This window comes from Canis aureus, chromosome 8 (assembly GCF_053574225.1).
Source record: "Canis aureus isolate CA01 chromosome 8, VMU_Caureus_v.1.0, whole genome shotgun sequence".
NCBI lineage: Eukaryota > Metazoa > Chordata > Mammalia > Carnivora > Canidae > Canis > Canis aureus.
In genome coordinates this window covers 47,043,644-47,060,512 of record NC_135618.1, presented here as the reverse complement: position 1 = coordinate 47,060,512, position 16,869 = coordinate 47,043,644, and the positions used below count along the sequence as shown (strand labels likewise).

General features: G+C 49.3%; 1 protein-coding gene across 7 annotated transcripts in view; it reads right to left on the bottom strand.

The window, feature by feature from the left end:
- Window positions 1-16,869, bottom strand: part of SNX29 (sorting nexin 29) — a 531,581-nt gene that overhangs the window by 440,759 nt on the left and 73,953 nt on the right. For all 7 annotated transcript variants that reach the window (XM_077906677.1, XM_077906675.1, XM_077906674.1 and 4 more), the window contains exons 9-11: window positions 11,267-11,385; window positions 5,122-5,197; window positions 2,701-2,783 (exon numbers count right to left, since the gene is read on the bottom strand). In XM_077906677.1, the coding sequence (XP_077762803.1) occupies window positions 2,701-2,783; window positions 5,122-5,197; window positions 11,267-11,385 (278 nt within the window). The remainder of the gene's footprint in view (window positions 1-2,700; window positions 2,784-5,121; window positions 5,198-11,266; window positions 11,386-16,869) is intronic.

Genomic DNA, 16,869 nt, shown 5'->3' with positions numbered 1-16,869 from the left:
AGGGAGCCACCACCCTCTGCCCCAAAAGCACAGCATCACGCCCCAACACACAAAGGACATCGATATAAAGTATCAAGAGTCAGGATCCCTGAGTGGCTCAGCTGCTGAGCATCCGCCTTCAACTCAGGGTGTGATCATGGAGTCCCGGGATGGGGTCCCACATCGGGCTCCTTCCACGGAGAGCCTGCTTCTCCCTCTGACTGTCTCTGCCTCTCTCTCTTTCTCTCTCTGTGCCTCTCATGGATAAATTAAAAAAATCTTTTAAAAAAATTAAAAAATAAAGTATCAAGAGTCAAGCTGTGGGTGTGATGACACATCTGCTCAGAGATTCAAGTTATACCGTGCATAGGTCCCTACTTGCCAAAGATACCAAATAAGAAAACTAGATTGACATTTTTGGAAGATCGTATAAGACAAGAAAAAGAACCAAAATCTCAGCCATCGGCATGATAACAGATGACCGTGGTGTCAACGCACAAGTAGGGCCGGCTGCTTCCTCTGGCAGAAAGTGGCCCGGGGAGACCCACAGAGGTGCCGACAAAGCAGACTGTGGTCACCTGTCAGGAAGGGACCTCACCCCAGGAAGCAGGGAACTGCCTGGAAGCATAATGCCGGGTACCCGCTGGGGCGCACGAAGATGCCTATGCTCTGACAAGTGGCAAGGCCTGGTGTTCATGCCCACAATCTCGAGGTTGCTGTTCTTTCCAAGACAAACGTAAGGCAGGCACCAGTGTTCTCTGAGACACACCTCAGAGCCGGAATAAAGCCTCAGCCCTCTATACAAGATGTAACCCACGTGGAGAGAGAGCTTTGCAGATGCAGAAAGACAAGGAGTAAAGGAGCAGAGACTCAGACAAGAGGCCGTCTGTCCCTTCTCACCCCCTCTGGTTTCTTCCAGGACAAAGACATCCCCACCACCCTCCTGCTGCTGCTCACTCACTGGCCTCTCCTCACAACAATGGGAAGGGGTCCCAGACAGAAGCTGGGCCAGGCAGTGACATCCAGGCCGACTTAACATCGGTTCCTTTCCAGTGTCTTTATTTTCAGTTACCTGCTATTTCAGGCAACTAACAGCGGTTCTGCACTCACTGTACTCATGCAAAGCTCCCTTCTTAAGTAAAGGCATTTAGGTTTTCTTAAGTGCACCAATTTAAAAAGAAAAAAATTACAGGGTTAAGTACTGGTATGGCAGTAAATAAATAACTGAGCTTTGAGAGCCAGCGACTTCAGGGTTCTCCTGCCCCGTGTACAGACCTACAGGTATCCACTTGGCTGACTCCACCTAAGGAGCACCATAATGAACTGCACACTTTCATTACACAGAGTAAGACTGGTCCTTCCCACGGTGCCTCCCTTACAGAGTCTGCCCATTTCCTCCTTCATCCCCAACTCAGGAGAATGCCAGCTGTCTCCCAAACTCTGTTTTTCCTCCCCTATCAATGAACACCCTAATAGGGCAGTGGGGTCACTGCCTCCCTAGCAGCCAGCAGAGACTGTGGGACTAATGTTGGCAGGGCCAATGGGATAATGAGTGTGCCTTCTAGGAGAGGGCCTTAGAGCTGTGGCAGGGGGTCACCTGTTTAGTACCACGGACCCACTCTACAGCCTGGTGAAGCCCCTGGGCCTCTTCTCAGAAACATAGTTTAAGATACATAAGACACACAAGACTACAAAGGAAACTGAATATATTGAAAGTGAATTATCAAAATGTAAAAAAAAAAAAAAGTGACCTAATGCATAAAATTATTTAATATTACATTAAAAGCTGTTTTCCAGCAGAAACAACATTCTGAGATTTTTCTCATGTTGGGGTTCTCGAGGGTGCCTGTGGACTTCCATCAGTGACAAAGTCACCCATTTTGCTGACACTGCTGTGGTTTCTAGGGTTTGCTGCTACTTTCATAATTGAGGGAAATGTAAATTTCAGGCAGAGAAACCAGTTGCAGAGAAAAAAGTTGTAATTTCTTACCCTCTGCAAGTTCAGACTCTGAATCCTACCTATGGAAATGGAAAACATCTCTCCTTTACTCCCTCCCCCTTCTGCTGCCTGGGAGGAGAATGGGATGGCTTGAGCTAAAACAGCCGTTTTGGGCGATGAGGCAAAATGGAAGGAGTCCCAGTCTCTGAAGAACATGGAGCCACATACCAGCCTCAGCCTGTCTGCTCTGGAAAAAGAGATGAACTTCTACCTCTGAAGGTACAGTTAGTTTATTCTTTATTATATAAAGCCACATGAACCTAATCTCTAATACTTTTTCTCAGTAGAAAGGTCAGAAACTATCTGAACCTAATCTTCAACAACCTTCATTCTTCGAGAGAGACACTCTTCCTTGCTTCCAAAAATGATTCCTCCAGGGCTAAAGGAAATCCAACTAGCACAGTTCCTCTGTAGCTGACGACCTTACAGGAGGCAAGTCCCTAAACCTTGAACAACAGAAGTTTCCCTCTAACTCAGTGCTGTTCCATCTCGGCAGCGTGTCCTTTACAGCGTGCACACGTCCAAGCACCACGTTATTCACCACAGCTCAGGAAGCTTAGAACCGCACACACACTTCAATTCCATGACCAGGTACACACATGCCTGGTTTTACCCCACATTTCGTGAAGTCCACAGTGCAACAGCAAGCACAAAGCCACTCCACTGATATGCAGCCCCAAAAGCCACCCAGTATGGGTGGAGGACATGCAGAAAGTACTTACTAATTGTCATCGACTCTGGCACGGAGGCAGAAGGTAACAGGCTGCTCAGAGGGCTTCCCTGGCTGGGAGGACTGGCTTCCACACTGGGAGAAGGCAGACAGAAGGAAGTTAGACTCGGCCACTGGAAATACACAACCTCATCATTCAAAAAACTAGCAGGTGCTGAGTGTACTCAGGTGTACCCACCAGAAGCCGGGGAGGCAGCCCTTCAAAATCACAGGCAACCCTCATCATATGCAGATTGCAGATTCCCTATTCACAAATTTGCCTTCTCACTGAGGTTATTTGTGTCCTCGAAATCAATACCTAGTATTTTTCTAACACAATCAGCAAACATGGCACCCAGGGTGGCTCAGTGGTTGAGCGTCTGCCTTTGGCTCAGGTCGTGATCCCGGAGTCCTGGGATCAAGTCCCTGCATCGGGCTCCCCGAAGGGAGCCTGCTTCTCCTTCTGCCTGTGTCTCTGCCTCTCTCTGTGTGTTTCTCATGAACAAATAAAACCCTTAAAAAAATAAATAAATAAATAAAATAATAAAAAATCAATGAAACAAAATAAAATAAAATAAATAATAAAATAAAATAAAGCATAAAGGGCTCTGCATCCTGGATGGAGCTGGTGACACCAATCCTCCCTGACAGTGTACTCCCTGTACAGAGACCTACAGGTGGTGTCACCATCGGACAGCAAGGTCCTATAGACTCAGGGAGAGAGCATAACATCAAGCATACTTTGAGGTAAAAAGTGACTCCCATCCTGGAGCTAAGGCTGAAAATGCAGATGGGATCTATCCCCACTCACTGAAGTTTGCACCAAATTTAAAACATGAAGACAGAAGAAAACAACTGGAAAAGCACCGAAGATCCTGGCAGTACCCGAGAGACTTCAGTGTCCATCCTAGCTCTGTCACCCAACATGCGATGACTTTGAGCAACTCAGTTTCCCTTTGAGATACTTTCACTTGAAAATCAGAAAACAATACGGGGCTTACTGCCATATGCCAGACTAAGCACATCTCAAATAGAGGAGAACTAAGTGGCTCCAACAGTATCTAATATTAAAATCGTGCGTTAAATGTCCACAATAGCCAAACTGTGGAAGGAGCCTCGGTGTCCATCGAAAGATGAATGGATAAAGAAGATGTGGTCTATGTATACAATGGAATATTACTCAGCCATTAGAAACGACAAATACCCACCTTTTGCTTCAACGTAGATGAAACTGGAGGGTATTATGCTGAGCGAAGAAAGTCAATCGGAGAAGGACAAACATTATATGTTCTCATTCATTTGGGGAATATAAATAATAGTGAAAGGGAATATAAGGGAAGGGAGAAGAAGTATGTGGGAAATATCAGAAAGGGAGACAGAACATAAAGACTCCTAACTCTGGGAAACGAACTAGGGGTGGTGGAAGGGGAGGAGGCGGGGGGTGGGGGTAAATGGGTGACGGGCACTGAGGGGGGCACTTGACGAGATGAGCACTGGGTGTTATTCTGTATGTTGACAAATTGAACACCAATAAAAAATAAATTTATTATAAAAAAAAATAAAAATAAATAAATAAATAAAATAAAATAAAATAATAAAATAATAAAATAAAATAATAAAATAAAATAAATAAAATAAAAAAATAAAATAAAATAAATAAAATAATAATAAAATAAAATAAAATAAAATAAAATAAAATAAAATAAAATAAAATAAAATAAAATAAAATAAAATAAATCATGCGTTAGGGCAGCCCGGGGGGCTCAGCGGTTTAGCACCGCCTTCAGCCCAGGGCGTGATCCCGGGGTCCCAGGATCAAGTCCCATGTTGGGCTCCCTGCATGGAGCCTGCTTCTCCCTCTGCCTGTGTCTCTGCCTCTCTCTGCCTCTCTGCCTCTCTCTCTCTCATGAATAAATAAAATATTTTTTAAAAATTGTGCATTACTGTGACTGAATGCTAAAATCAGGCATAACACTAGAGGCAGCACCCAGGCATGACCCTCACCCCATAAAAGTAAAGGTGGTATGCAAATGAAGTTTGATAAACACTGTCTCTCATGCTCTGACACCCTTGGCAACTTCACATTATATGATGCAAGCTACACCTGAACATTAGTGTGAACTAAGGCCTTGACCTTGAATCCCAAAAGGTGTGCTCCTACCTTTAAAAGAGAACAAGGGATCCCTGGGTGGCGCAGCGGTTTGGCGCCTGCCTTTGGCCCAGGGCGCAATCCTGGAGATCCGGGATCGAATCCCACATCAGGCTCCCGGTGCATGGAGCCTGCTTCTCCCTCTGCCTATGTCTCTGCCCCTCTCTCTCTCTCTCTCTGTGACTATCATAAATGAATAAAAAATAAAAAAAAAAAAAGAATAAAAAGCACAGTTGTGAACAGGACAACTCAATCTCAAAAACAATTTGGCTTCCGAATACTAACCTGTACCGGGGGCTGGGCTCCGGGAGAATGTGATCCTCTGGTCCTGTCCCATTCTCCAGGCTTCCGAGGGGGGCATCTGTGCACAGAGAGCAATTGCAGAGAGAAAGTCAGCTGTCTGTTTTCATTTCATTTTCTCCATGAGGCAAGGACACAGTGCAGACACTGGCTCTGCTAAATCAGTCCACTTACAGATGTTTCCTCACCTGCTCACCAGATTTTAATCTGCTGCTTGTTTCATTCTTTGGGCCATAATCTCAGATTTGGGACCAATCACTGATGGGAGGCCCCATCCTCCCACTTAACCTTTTTGACCTTGAGCCACCTGGAATTATGCATGAAGTCCACATTCAGAGCCAGCCTCAGGATCAGGGAATACTAATCAGCTGTTAGATAAAAACGCTCTCGCTGCAGGGGCTTCTGACAGACACAAGGGGGCAGCACAGCCTAATCACTGACAGCACCTGCCTGCATCAAAACCAAGTGCCCTGCTGCTTTCTAGAAAGCCACCTCCCTGCTCAGAGAAGGGTGGTGTGGGAAAGGCATTCGGAAGAAGTGAGGCCACAGATAATCTCCAGAGGCACTGAAGATTTTCATAAATGTATTAGCTGCTGTTTGAGTCGCTTTCCAGAAAAAAGTGCCAATGCATGGCCCTCAGGCTGGCCGGGGACACAAAGACTGGGACCAGCCATGGTGGCACGTGCCCCTTGGAGAAACTCCTGGCTTCGCTCACTGCAGAGCCAGGCCCAGATGGAGGATGGGACACACAGGTGGAAGGGACCACCCCTCACTGCCCTCAGCCCCACGGCCGCCTCCCTGTCATTCCATTTCTGCCTGACTCTCTTCCTGCTTGAGGCTCCCCAGCTCTTACGGCGTTGTACTCAGGGGATCCTAATGAGAAAATTATTCTTCACTGTTTCTTCCACCCTGCTGTCCCCATTAAGCTATTCCACTCACTCCTGGAATTTTTTAAGAAGTTTGAAGGGGAAACAGCGAATGTCTACCCCTCAGCTTCCCTCCCTACCATTGTGGTTCATTTAAGGTTGCAGGCTTGGCCTCCAATTTTACATCAGCAAGTCACCTAGCATCTTTGCGACATGGTATCCTCAACTATGAAAGGGGTAACACCGGTGACTACCATATGGGCATTTTAATAACACCAACCGTATGTATGATCAAACTCCTATTTTAATACACGTCTGCTTTGGTGAGAATAGTCACTGAGTGGCTGCTAGTGCAGCTCGCTCTAGAACCCAGCCCGCCTACCACAGCTCCCACCATCACCTTCATCATTGCCCCCACCCCCTCTGTCCCCCTCGGCAAACCCAACAAGGTGCCAGCTACAGCTCCCCCTTCATGAAGAGGACAGCTCCAGAGTACGCACCTCTGGCTGGGACCTCAAGCCTGAATCCTCATCCCACAGGGCTCACTGTCTGCCTGAAAGCTCTACTGGAATACCCTGCAGGGCCCACCACCTGACCATGACCATGCAAACCAGCCTCTTCTGCCACCCTCTCCACTGGACCACGGCCTCTCAGAGTGTAGCACCCCTGCCCCCATCATGGCACTTAAGGGTACCCCAGACCTGCCGGTTCCACTTCATTCCACTCCTCATCCACTGCCACCATAGTGCTAAGGCTCCATGCCTTCTACGAGTCTCCTGCAGGGGGTCCCCACAGTTCTGTTTCACCCCTGCTAATCCAACTCATGGCTGTTGGATTCCTCTCCCTGAAGCGAAAACAGAGACTCTGACATGCACCACGGAAATCCACGGCAGGAGCAATGGCCAGCACAGCCTACCAGCATTCCAGATACCATGCCTCCTCAGCCCAGGTGATCTGTGATCTCCCCCAGTAACCTACCACCTTGAGCAGTGATGCTGCAGGGGGTCTGACACTCCGGGGTGCAGAGCTACCTCTCAGTATGTGCCACTCATCCACAAGGTACCCTGTGAGGTTCACTACTATTAGTTTAATTTTATAAATGTGGAGACGGCCAGGGAAGATTTCAGGGACCTGTCCCAGACCGCCAGCACATGAGAGTCTGAACCTCACTCTGCCCAGGGGCAGAGCTGAGCCCTTACCCACTTCATGATCTCTCTGCACAGCTGATCTGAGCTGCATACCCCTCCCTCTACAGGTCCTTGGACGCCCTGCCCCATTCCTTTGTCTACACTGTGTCCCCACCTGGATATCATTTTTCCAACTGCCAGGTGTCCACTCCCTTTGGCATGCCCCATCCCCACATGCCTGGTCCACCCACTCACTCTTCACCCACTCTGCAAAGGATTCCTGAGCCCCCCACTGTGGGCCTGACTCTAGCCAGGGCCAGAGTCATACTGGAACCAGACAGACATGAGTCTGTCCTCAGAGACCTCAAAGACCAGCAGGGGGAGAGGAATTACCAGGTGATTATACAAACACACGGTTACAAGCTGAGGTCAGGGTGCTGGGGACGTAAGAGGTGTATGGCAGTGTGAACATGAGGCCTGGCCCGCCTAGAGAGTGGGCAGAGGAGCCCTTTATAAGCCAGCACCACGTGGGCTGCCCCCCGCCCCCCCCAAGGATGCACACAGGGTGCAGGAGGCAGGAGGAGAAAACCTGGAAGTGGAAGCAGGCTGGTGTGCCCAGGGGCGTGGAGCTAAGGAGAAATGGGAGAAGATCAGGCTGTGCAGCGAGCTGGGGCCTGGGGGGTACAGGGCGGCCACAGTGAGGATTCTGGATTTTATCCTCAGTGCGCACTGAAAGGGTTTGGAGAATGATGCAACCTGACTTATGTTCTAAGAAATCACTCCGGTTGCTAAAAGAAGAATGGCCAGGGTAGGGGTAGGGGTAGCAGAGAGAGCTGTTGGTGTCCCTTGTCCCCTCCTTACATGCAAAACTGCAGGGGGGAGGGGTCACCTCTGGATCTCCCCGGAGCCTAGCATGGTGCTGGCACAGAGCAGGACCACCCAGTAGTTGCATAAAGAAAACCATGAGCCCTGAGTGGCACATGACCCCCATGAGTGGGGGTGGAGACCACACACAATACAGGCTTGGGGGGTGGGGCACCACAGTATCCTGACTCTCCAAAAGTAACATTACCCCCTGGGAGTCCAGCTCCCAGGCCAACCGTCTCAGATCGGAGCAGCGCTGCAAAAGAGCCTCTTCAACCTCAACCAGCAACCCCAAAGACCCACTGGTAGGACAACACGTTGAATATTCTACCCAATGGGGAAATGAAAGTTCGAGGACCCAAGGTCTGAAATGAACAAACAAGCCCTCAGAAACTGACTGAATTTACTACAACGCAACACTAAACCCAGGACCCTCGGTGAGGAGGCGAGCAGTAATGTTCCAGGTGTGCAGTGGGTAGAAAAATGGGTTTTTGTTCACCTCCATTGAGTATTCGTAGTTGAAACAAACTTCGGGGGTTCTCTCTCCCTTGCAGCTTCAAAGAGATGTTGGTAAACGCGCTTTGCTCAGTTGCAGGTAATAGATGTGCCCAGAGGAATGACTGTATCTAATCCTCCTTCCGGGCCTTGTGGGACCCTGGCTGGTATCTTCCTTCTCTGAGCCTCTAATCCCAGAAATGCAGCTCCAAAGCACAGCTCCCTAATCCACAAGGCCTCCTTGTCCAAGAATCAGAGGATAATACTTCTGTGTTCAGAGTCCCCTTCTCTGCCATCCTCTCCCTCCTCAGATTTAGCTACCGAAAACATTCATCTTTCTTCACCATGTGCCTCCCCACCTCTTCCTCTAAATGCCCTCAAGGGCACTAGAGGCACTAGAGGCAGTAACACTTTCAAAGATGATGAGAAGGTCTCTTAAGGGTAGAGTCCTCTGTGTGCAAAGCTGTCATTAAGGACACAAAACAGCTCCCAGTCACGATGAGAAGGAATAATTTAACTTTCCTTTGTAGGAAGATGTCAATTTGAAGGGACACCGGTCAGAAATGAGCAAAAGAAAAGGAGCTGGGAGAGACATGCTGACATCGTGCACCCAGAGCCACCCAAGGAAAGGCCTCTCTGGCAGGCAGGCCAGACCCAGCACCTCTGGACCAAGTGCCACCCAAGGGAATGGGCATCGGGCCAGGAGGGACTTGAAGCAGCCTGGCATTCCCATCAGGTAGCAGATTCCTCCAGTTCTGATTCTAGTATCTTCTGCAGCCCGAGCATAATTTGTCTTCCTATGCAACTCCTACCCAGTGACTTTGCCCCTGAGGCTGTCACAAGCTTCCAGGACGCCTGGCAGCTTCGTTACTAGAGTAAATTAAAAAGTTGGCAGCCCAGCTCATACACAGCATTTCTGATGAGGATAATCACGATAAGCTGGACCTCGGGGTCCACTAAAGGGACCAGATGAAGCCTCTGGGTCAGGAAGGCTGGAAGGTAAGCAGTGGGACCCTGGGAAAGCTGAAAGGGGGATGCCTTCACACCAGGATGCTGGAGGCCAGCCAGAAGCCTCTCCCTGGAGACACTGCAGGAAAGCCCAGAGGGAGGAAGAGCAGGGAGTTCTCTAAGACTAAACCCCAACACAAACGGCAGGCAGCAGTGCCCCAGCCCTCAGCCCTCAGTCCCCAGGCCCAGATGGGTGAGAGGAACCCAGCTAAAAAAGGAAGGAGCCACTGAAACAAAACAGAGCACCAAGGGCACCTGACAGCCCAGCGACCATTACAACCCAACACAAAGGCCCCCTTGGTAGGGAGGGAGACAAGGTGAGTGGGAGGGACACTGGCTCATCAGGCGGACGCCATATGGTCCCAGATAGGTGTCAGGACCACCTGCTCTCTGCAAGCTAAAAGCTTCTGGCTGAGGACAAAAGGGGAGGGAGTGAGAGAGGGCAAAGACTCTCAAAGGAAAGAGGAGAAGGGCAGACCCCATAGGGAAGTGTGGGGCACAGAATGGGGGAGACACAGGAGCACCCTCCATTCCAACCATCAGCTCCCGGCCCACACACATCCTACACGAGGTGCCCCGCCACGCCACTGCTGCGGTGCCACAGCAAGCTTTCACGAGGCCTTAGCTGGGGCCTGGCACCTTGCCCCACGTTCACATGGGGAGCCTTCACTACAAATCTGAGAGAAAGGAAGGGTAACAGTGACCAGCCTTTCCTCACAGGCTGTGGTGGAGAGGGATGTACTCATCGGATGGGCCACCTTATGGTCCTGGGCTCACTCCAGGACAAGGGCTGGCTGCTGTTACCACCGTCGGTTGCACCTTCCAGAGAGGAGACCCGCTGGTGGACTGAGTCACCCACCACACACACTCAGCAGCCCCAGTTCCCTGCTGCTCAGAGGGGAACCCACCCTGCCGGTGTGGCTCCTGGGGCTGGGCCATCTGATCCCCACCCCAGACGGCTGCCAGCTGGCGTCCCACCCGCCCCTGCGTGCCAGCTACTTTGGGTGGGTTTCTGTGCCCGCCAGTGACAAGGAACAACAGTCTATCATCTGGTTCAGACTGTAGGCAGCTTCCTGAGCAGTTGGTGGGCCTCCGTTATGATTTCTTAAAGCTGGCCTTGGAAGGGTGAGAAGGTGCCTGTGGGGAGGTCAGGGGGGCACTAGGGCCTTACTCACCCAGTGGTGCTGTGGGCAGTGACGGCCACCTGGCACTGCACTGAGCTGCTCCCTGCACAAGGGGCCCCTCCTCCCCCTCCCACCATTCCCCCAGGACCTGCTTTAGCTCAAGAAAACAGTAACAAACCACAGGAGAGCACACTCAACCAAATGAAAGGAGTCAGGATCACTTATCTTCTCCCTGTACAGGCAGGTCTGAAGCAAGCTGCTCTCTGACCCCCACGTGCTTTGCTGCAAAGGGTGCTGGAGACTTTAGAGCTAAGTGTTCTCTAACTTTCTCCCTCAAAGGCAAAATTAAGGGTCACCATTTGTGGTCAGTTTGTACATGACCAAGTTCCCAAAAAATCACTAGTAAGGAAAAAAAAACAGGCTTCGGGGCTCCTTCTTGACTTGTCAGCTGCTCTGGCCCAACACACCCGCTCTGGTTAGGAACAACTCAAACACTCCGGTTCAGCAAGAAGAGAAGCCAAACCCTTATTCCCTTCCAGTCTCCCGCTCTGAGCCCCATGCCTCTTTGCTCCCTCATGCCTACAGAGAACTGGTTCTCCAGCCAAAGCACAGGAGTGGAGGGAAGGAGGAGTCAGGAAACACCCACCTGCAGGGCTGTAGGAGCCCACTCCGCTGACCGGAAAGAGGACTTCGGCATCACCGTGCAGCACCTGCAGAGGAGCCCAGCTGTGCATCTGGGAGAGGTGGGTGTTCCCATCCAGCGGCCTAAGGTGAGAGAATACAGCTGCGTGACAGACCGAAGAGCCTCTGAGGGCTCAGACCACCACAAGCATCGGTGGGCCTCCCTCAAGTTCCCTCTTGGGAACCAACCAGACCGTGACAGGGCTAAAGATAGGAGGCCCATGCAGTCCAGATCCAGACCTCATGCATCCATTCTTCCAACCAGTATTTACTGAGCACCTACTGTATTCCAGGCTCTGTGCTCACACAGATTTTGTGCTGGCCAAAGAGCCAGCCAACAGTGTTCATCTTGCCCTCGAGGAGCCTACAGTCTGGTAGGGCACCAGGACATGAATCCCACAATCCCACAAGAAGATGTAAGACAGCAGCTCAGATTTGCAGAGCTGGTCAGGAAGGCCATGGAAAGTTTCCCTGAAGAAGGGAGGTTAGAGGTGAGAGCCAAAGGCGAGAGCCACAGTAAACGGAGCAAAGAGGACAGAGGGGAGAATGCAGGAGAGGGAATGGCACGTGCAAAGTTCTGAAGCAAGAGGAAGCACGGAGTCCCAAGCTCTGAAATGATGTCAGCCAGGTGACCTGGGGCTAGCGTCCCTTCGCTTCACTGGTTCTCAAACACTCATTAGTAAAAGTGCAGAATCAGACCTAATTGCATCTGGGTCCCTCCCAAGAAAAGGGGTCAGCTTAAAGATTAACCGGGCTCATATGACCAGTTATGTCGTCACCTTATCCACAAAGTACAAAAGCAACTTGGACCATCTTTGTCACACCAGCTGGTTCAGTTGAATTTGTTTGGGGAAGGATTTGCCCACAGGAGCATTTGCCTCTGGGCAATTAGGAAACAGTAATAAATGCCAGGCTGTATTTGCAGGGGACTTTAAAGTTTATAAAATCACTCTGTAACTCAGTTGTAAAGGAGCCTAAAACTTCTTTAGAGGAAGGATGGGAGGAGGGAAGGAAGGGGAGAAAAAGGGGACACAAGGTCCAGGAGATGCCATGACTCATTCAAGTTCAGCATCCTGGACAGAACAGAGGCTTCAGGGGTCTGAGCCCCCATCTTTCAAACCCCAGTACAATGGGCCTTGTGGCTGCTGCCGACATGATATAGGTAGGTTTTTTTCTTTTGATTTAGAGCAGAGATCAACACAATTTTTTTTGTAAAGGACCAGACTGGAAATATAGGGTTTGTGCCCATAAGTATCCTTCTCTTTTAAAAAGTAACCACCAGGGATCCCTGGGTGGCGCAGCGGTTTGGCGCCTGCCTTTGGCCCAGGGCGCGATCCTGGAGACCCGGGATCGAATCCCACGTCGGGCTCTTGGTGCATGGAGCCTGCTTCTCCCTCTGCCTATGTCCCTGCCTCTCTCTCTCTGTGTGACTGTCATAAATAAAAATGTTCAAAAATAAAAAAATAAATAAATAAAAAGTAACCACCATTCTCAGTTTGGGGGAGAATCTTGGCCTATAGGCTACTTTGTCCCTGCTTTCAGAGGCCTGCCACTTAGAGATTTTCCTTTCAGCCCTCTCTAGCTTTTAGTCAGACATTTGGCTATGAGCAAGAAATGGGAAACAATCCTAACAGAACTGTGCAGAATCCATTATTTTATCCTGCAGGTCACACCCACAATGAGCCCCTCAGGAGCCAAAGCCATACTGGGATGGGGCTGTGGGGTGAACTGGGCTGTACCTCTAGAATCAGCAGAGAACTGCCCTCCCGGGGCTCTGATCCAGCAGCTGGTGACAAGGGGGCTCCCAGACACCCAGGGGCGCTCCAGGGCGCCCCTCAGGAGAAAGCAGCAAAACCACCAGCCCTTTCTGGGCCACTGCACTGGCTCCAGGCGGGTGGGATTTTCCGCTGTTTATTCTAAGGGGAAATTTTGCAGCTTCACTTCCCAGCAACATACCCAGAGTGCAGGTGAGGACAGGCTCCATCAGGTGAGGTTTTAGAACCCAAGCAAAAGTGCCCAAGGGCCACCACCCCCAATGTGATTTACACTGAAGTGAGTGCTAAGGCGGAGACCAATTCAGAGTATGTGCCATCATTGGCTTACTAACTCAATAACAGGTGCTGCTTTTCATTAGAAAAACCAAACGCTTATTTTAAAACCTAGAAAGTGCCAAAAAGAGGAGGGGGGCGGGGAATACACCAAAAGCCACACTCCCAAAAACAAAACTGACTTAGACACTCTTCCCTTGGTGTTTCTTTCTACACATACTTTTCTTTAGGACGTTGTAATGAAACTAATGCAGGACTCATAGTTTGCTTTTTTCATTCAATATTCATTCCAAAGTTGGTCTCCACACTATTGGCACCCTCTTAAATGTCATTTAAGAAGTTCAAGATCCTACCAGGTCATGGACAGAACAGCTGAATCACTATAGCCAACACCTGGAATTAATAAAATACTATATTAACTGTATTGGAATTAAAATGAAAAACTTAATTAAAAAAAAAAAAAGATGTTTGAGCCCTGAGACGCTAGGATGTTAAAGTGTAAGCTACAGAATAGTCAGCTGTTAACGGAGGTCAGCTCATGTTCTGCTTCTCTAAGTGCGGACTTTGGTATATATCTCTCCTCGGGGTAGAGTCCCAGCGAAGGAATGCTTAATCGAGTGGGATAAACATTTCTAAGGCTCCTGACATCGCGTCAGACTGTCTTCCCAGGGGGCTGTCAACACAGGGGGTGGCCATCTGTGAGGACGCCCAAGTGCACCAGTCATCCATCCCTCGGTTGGTGCCTTCTGTGTGCCTCGAACACACCAAGCGCTGAGGACATGCTGAGCAAGCCCTCCCCCAGGGCGCTAACCCAGAGCTCGCCCTTTATCCAGTTATAAATCATGGCAAAATAGGGTGTCTACCGGCATTCTGTATTTGCTTAATTGCTAGTGAGGTATAACATTTGTCCCTATGTTTGAAATTCTTTTTGAATTATGTTTTCACCCCACGTCCCTACTGGTATCAGAGGTCACATACGAAATGGCAGAAAAATCCCTTCCTGTAATAAACATACGATCCTCTTTTAAGAAAAAAAACAAAAAGCAAACTGAATACATACAAATTTTGAGGTGGGAGGGACAAGATTTTTCCTCTGTCATCAAAGCAGTGGTTTAATTGCTAAGCAAACAGAAATGTAAACCCAACTTTTGGCCAACAGGGCATTTTGGAGGCAATCACAGCCCTTCTCCGGGATGGGCCACCTTTCCCTCACAAACTTGGCTGTGCTGTTCAACTGCTCAGGCCCCTCTAGGCTCCTAGACCTTTCATGTGAACATTAGTTTAAGATCAAAATGCAAGTATTACTCAGTAGGCCATGTCATCATTCCTCTGCTCTTCCCCAAGATGCTCTGCAGAACGTTCGATCAAGATCCCCCCCTTACGCCAGGGAGAGGCTGTCCATAACCTGTAGGAGGCCCAGTGGCCTCAAAGGGCCTGGACCCCTGGAAAGGTCACCCTGCACTGTTTTGTGTTTTACACATCACAATGCTGGAGGCACCTACCTTGGCTCACAAGCTGGCCTCCCCCCTCAGGCTTCCCTCAATGGCACAGTCTGGGGTAGGAAGAGAGATCACTGTGCCTGAGGCCAAAAACACAGAGTGAATCAACTCAGGGATGCACTCACCATGGACACACAGAAGGACACGGCACTTCCTGAAAGGCCCAGGTGAAGAACAAAAAGGGGAGGCTGCGGTAGCCTACTGTCAACTCAGCTAGGCCATGGTACCAGGGTATCTGATCAAACATTATCCCAGTTGTCTCTGTGAAGGTATTTTTAGGTGAGATTCACACTTCAGTCACTAGACTCTGAGTAGATCAGATCACCCTCCCCACTTTGGCTGGGCCTCATGCAATCAGTGTAAGGTCTTAACAGGAAAAGGCTAAGGTCCCCCAGAGAAGAAGAAATTCTACCAACAGCCTGCCTCTGGACTCAAACTGCAACTCTTCCCAGGGCCTCCAGCGTGCTGACCCACCCTACAGATTTGGGACCTGTCAAGCTTCCACAGTCACATGAGCCAATTCCTTAAAATAGATCTAGACAGACAGACATAGATGGACAGGCAGTAGTTCCCCCTCATCATCCATGGGATATGTTCCAAGATCCCCAGGGGAGTCCTAAAACTGCACATGGTACTGAACCCTATATATACACTATGTTTTTCCTATCCATACACACCTGGAATAACGTTTAATTTATAAATAAGGCACATTAAGAGAGTAACAACACTAATAATAAAATAGAACAATTATAATAATAATCCGCGATAAAAGTTATGTAAACGTGGTCTTTCTCACTCTCTCTCAAAATATCATACTGTATTACAGTCACCCTTCTTGTGATGACAGGAACTGACAAACTGCCTGCGTGATGATGAGATAGGGAAACTGAAGGACTCCATAAAAATCTGCTTTCTGCTCCTTTTCTTGCTTCTTTTCTTGATTAGACCCATACTTCCACTTTACACCTACCTCCTGATGCATAAAGCGTCTGTCCTCCTTGTAAGGGACAAGGAGTTAATGACTTCATTAGAACAGGTAACGTCTGAGGAGGGACCAGGTAAGAATGACTGGAGGAAGTCACCATCTACATATTCTCATCGATGTGTTCTCCACTACAGGCACTAGACATCTCAACACCAAGATCTCCTGGCTCCAAGGAATAACACCTGGATCCTCATGTTTGTTCTAACCAGTTCCTGGAAGCCTGAGAGGTTCCAGGAACCCCCAGACCCAGAACAAGGATGAGACTCCCTCCTTTCCTTCCTGGGTCTCCCAGACACTCTGTACCTGCCCTCTCTCTATGCCTTCCATAAACTTTGCTTTCACCTCTTGCTGGCTCACATTGGATTTCTAACCTGCATGCACTCAGGGACTCCCTTGGCTGGTCCTGTGGGACCCCCCTCTAGGTCCTTAGACCTGGCCAGCCAGCGTCAATGAGATGAAGTGGGATGAAGGCGCTGTGTAGTGTAGGCATAAGCCAGTTCACTACCAACCTTGTAATGATCCATGAGGAGGAGGAGTATTTGCTTCAGGACCATGATTGGCTACAGGAAACTGAAACCACAGAAAGGTAACTGTGGCAAGTGAACTCACAGGTAAGGGGGGATCCCCTCCCCTTGGTTCTGCTTCTCTGGAGATCGACTCACACAGCAGGTCGCAACATGCAGTTCCCAGGTAGAAAGCACTCACCCCATGACCAAGAGCAACAAACGCTTCAGGGAGGTGACCCTGACCAACCCGTCAGGAGTAGAAAAAAGGCTTGTACATGAAAACATTCATTTCAGAATGGCTGATAACAAAAAAGCAAAAACAAGAACAACAGCAAAAGCCAAAGACCTAAATACTGAACATCCAGGGGCAACATCAGCAAATCGTGATGTGTTGATCTGTCAACCAACTGATAGTCCTAATTATGTAGAAATGTGGGAAATATCTGACAGTAGAAGCTTGTGAGCACAGCACAACTGACCCTTCATCCCTGCTCTACCCACTGCTCTGACAAATCTCCACTCTCTGAGGA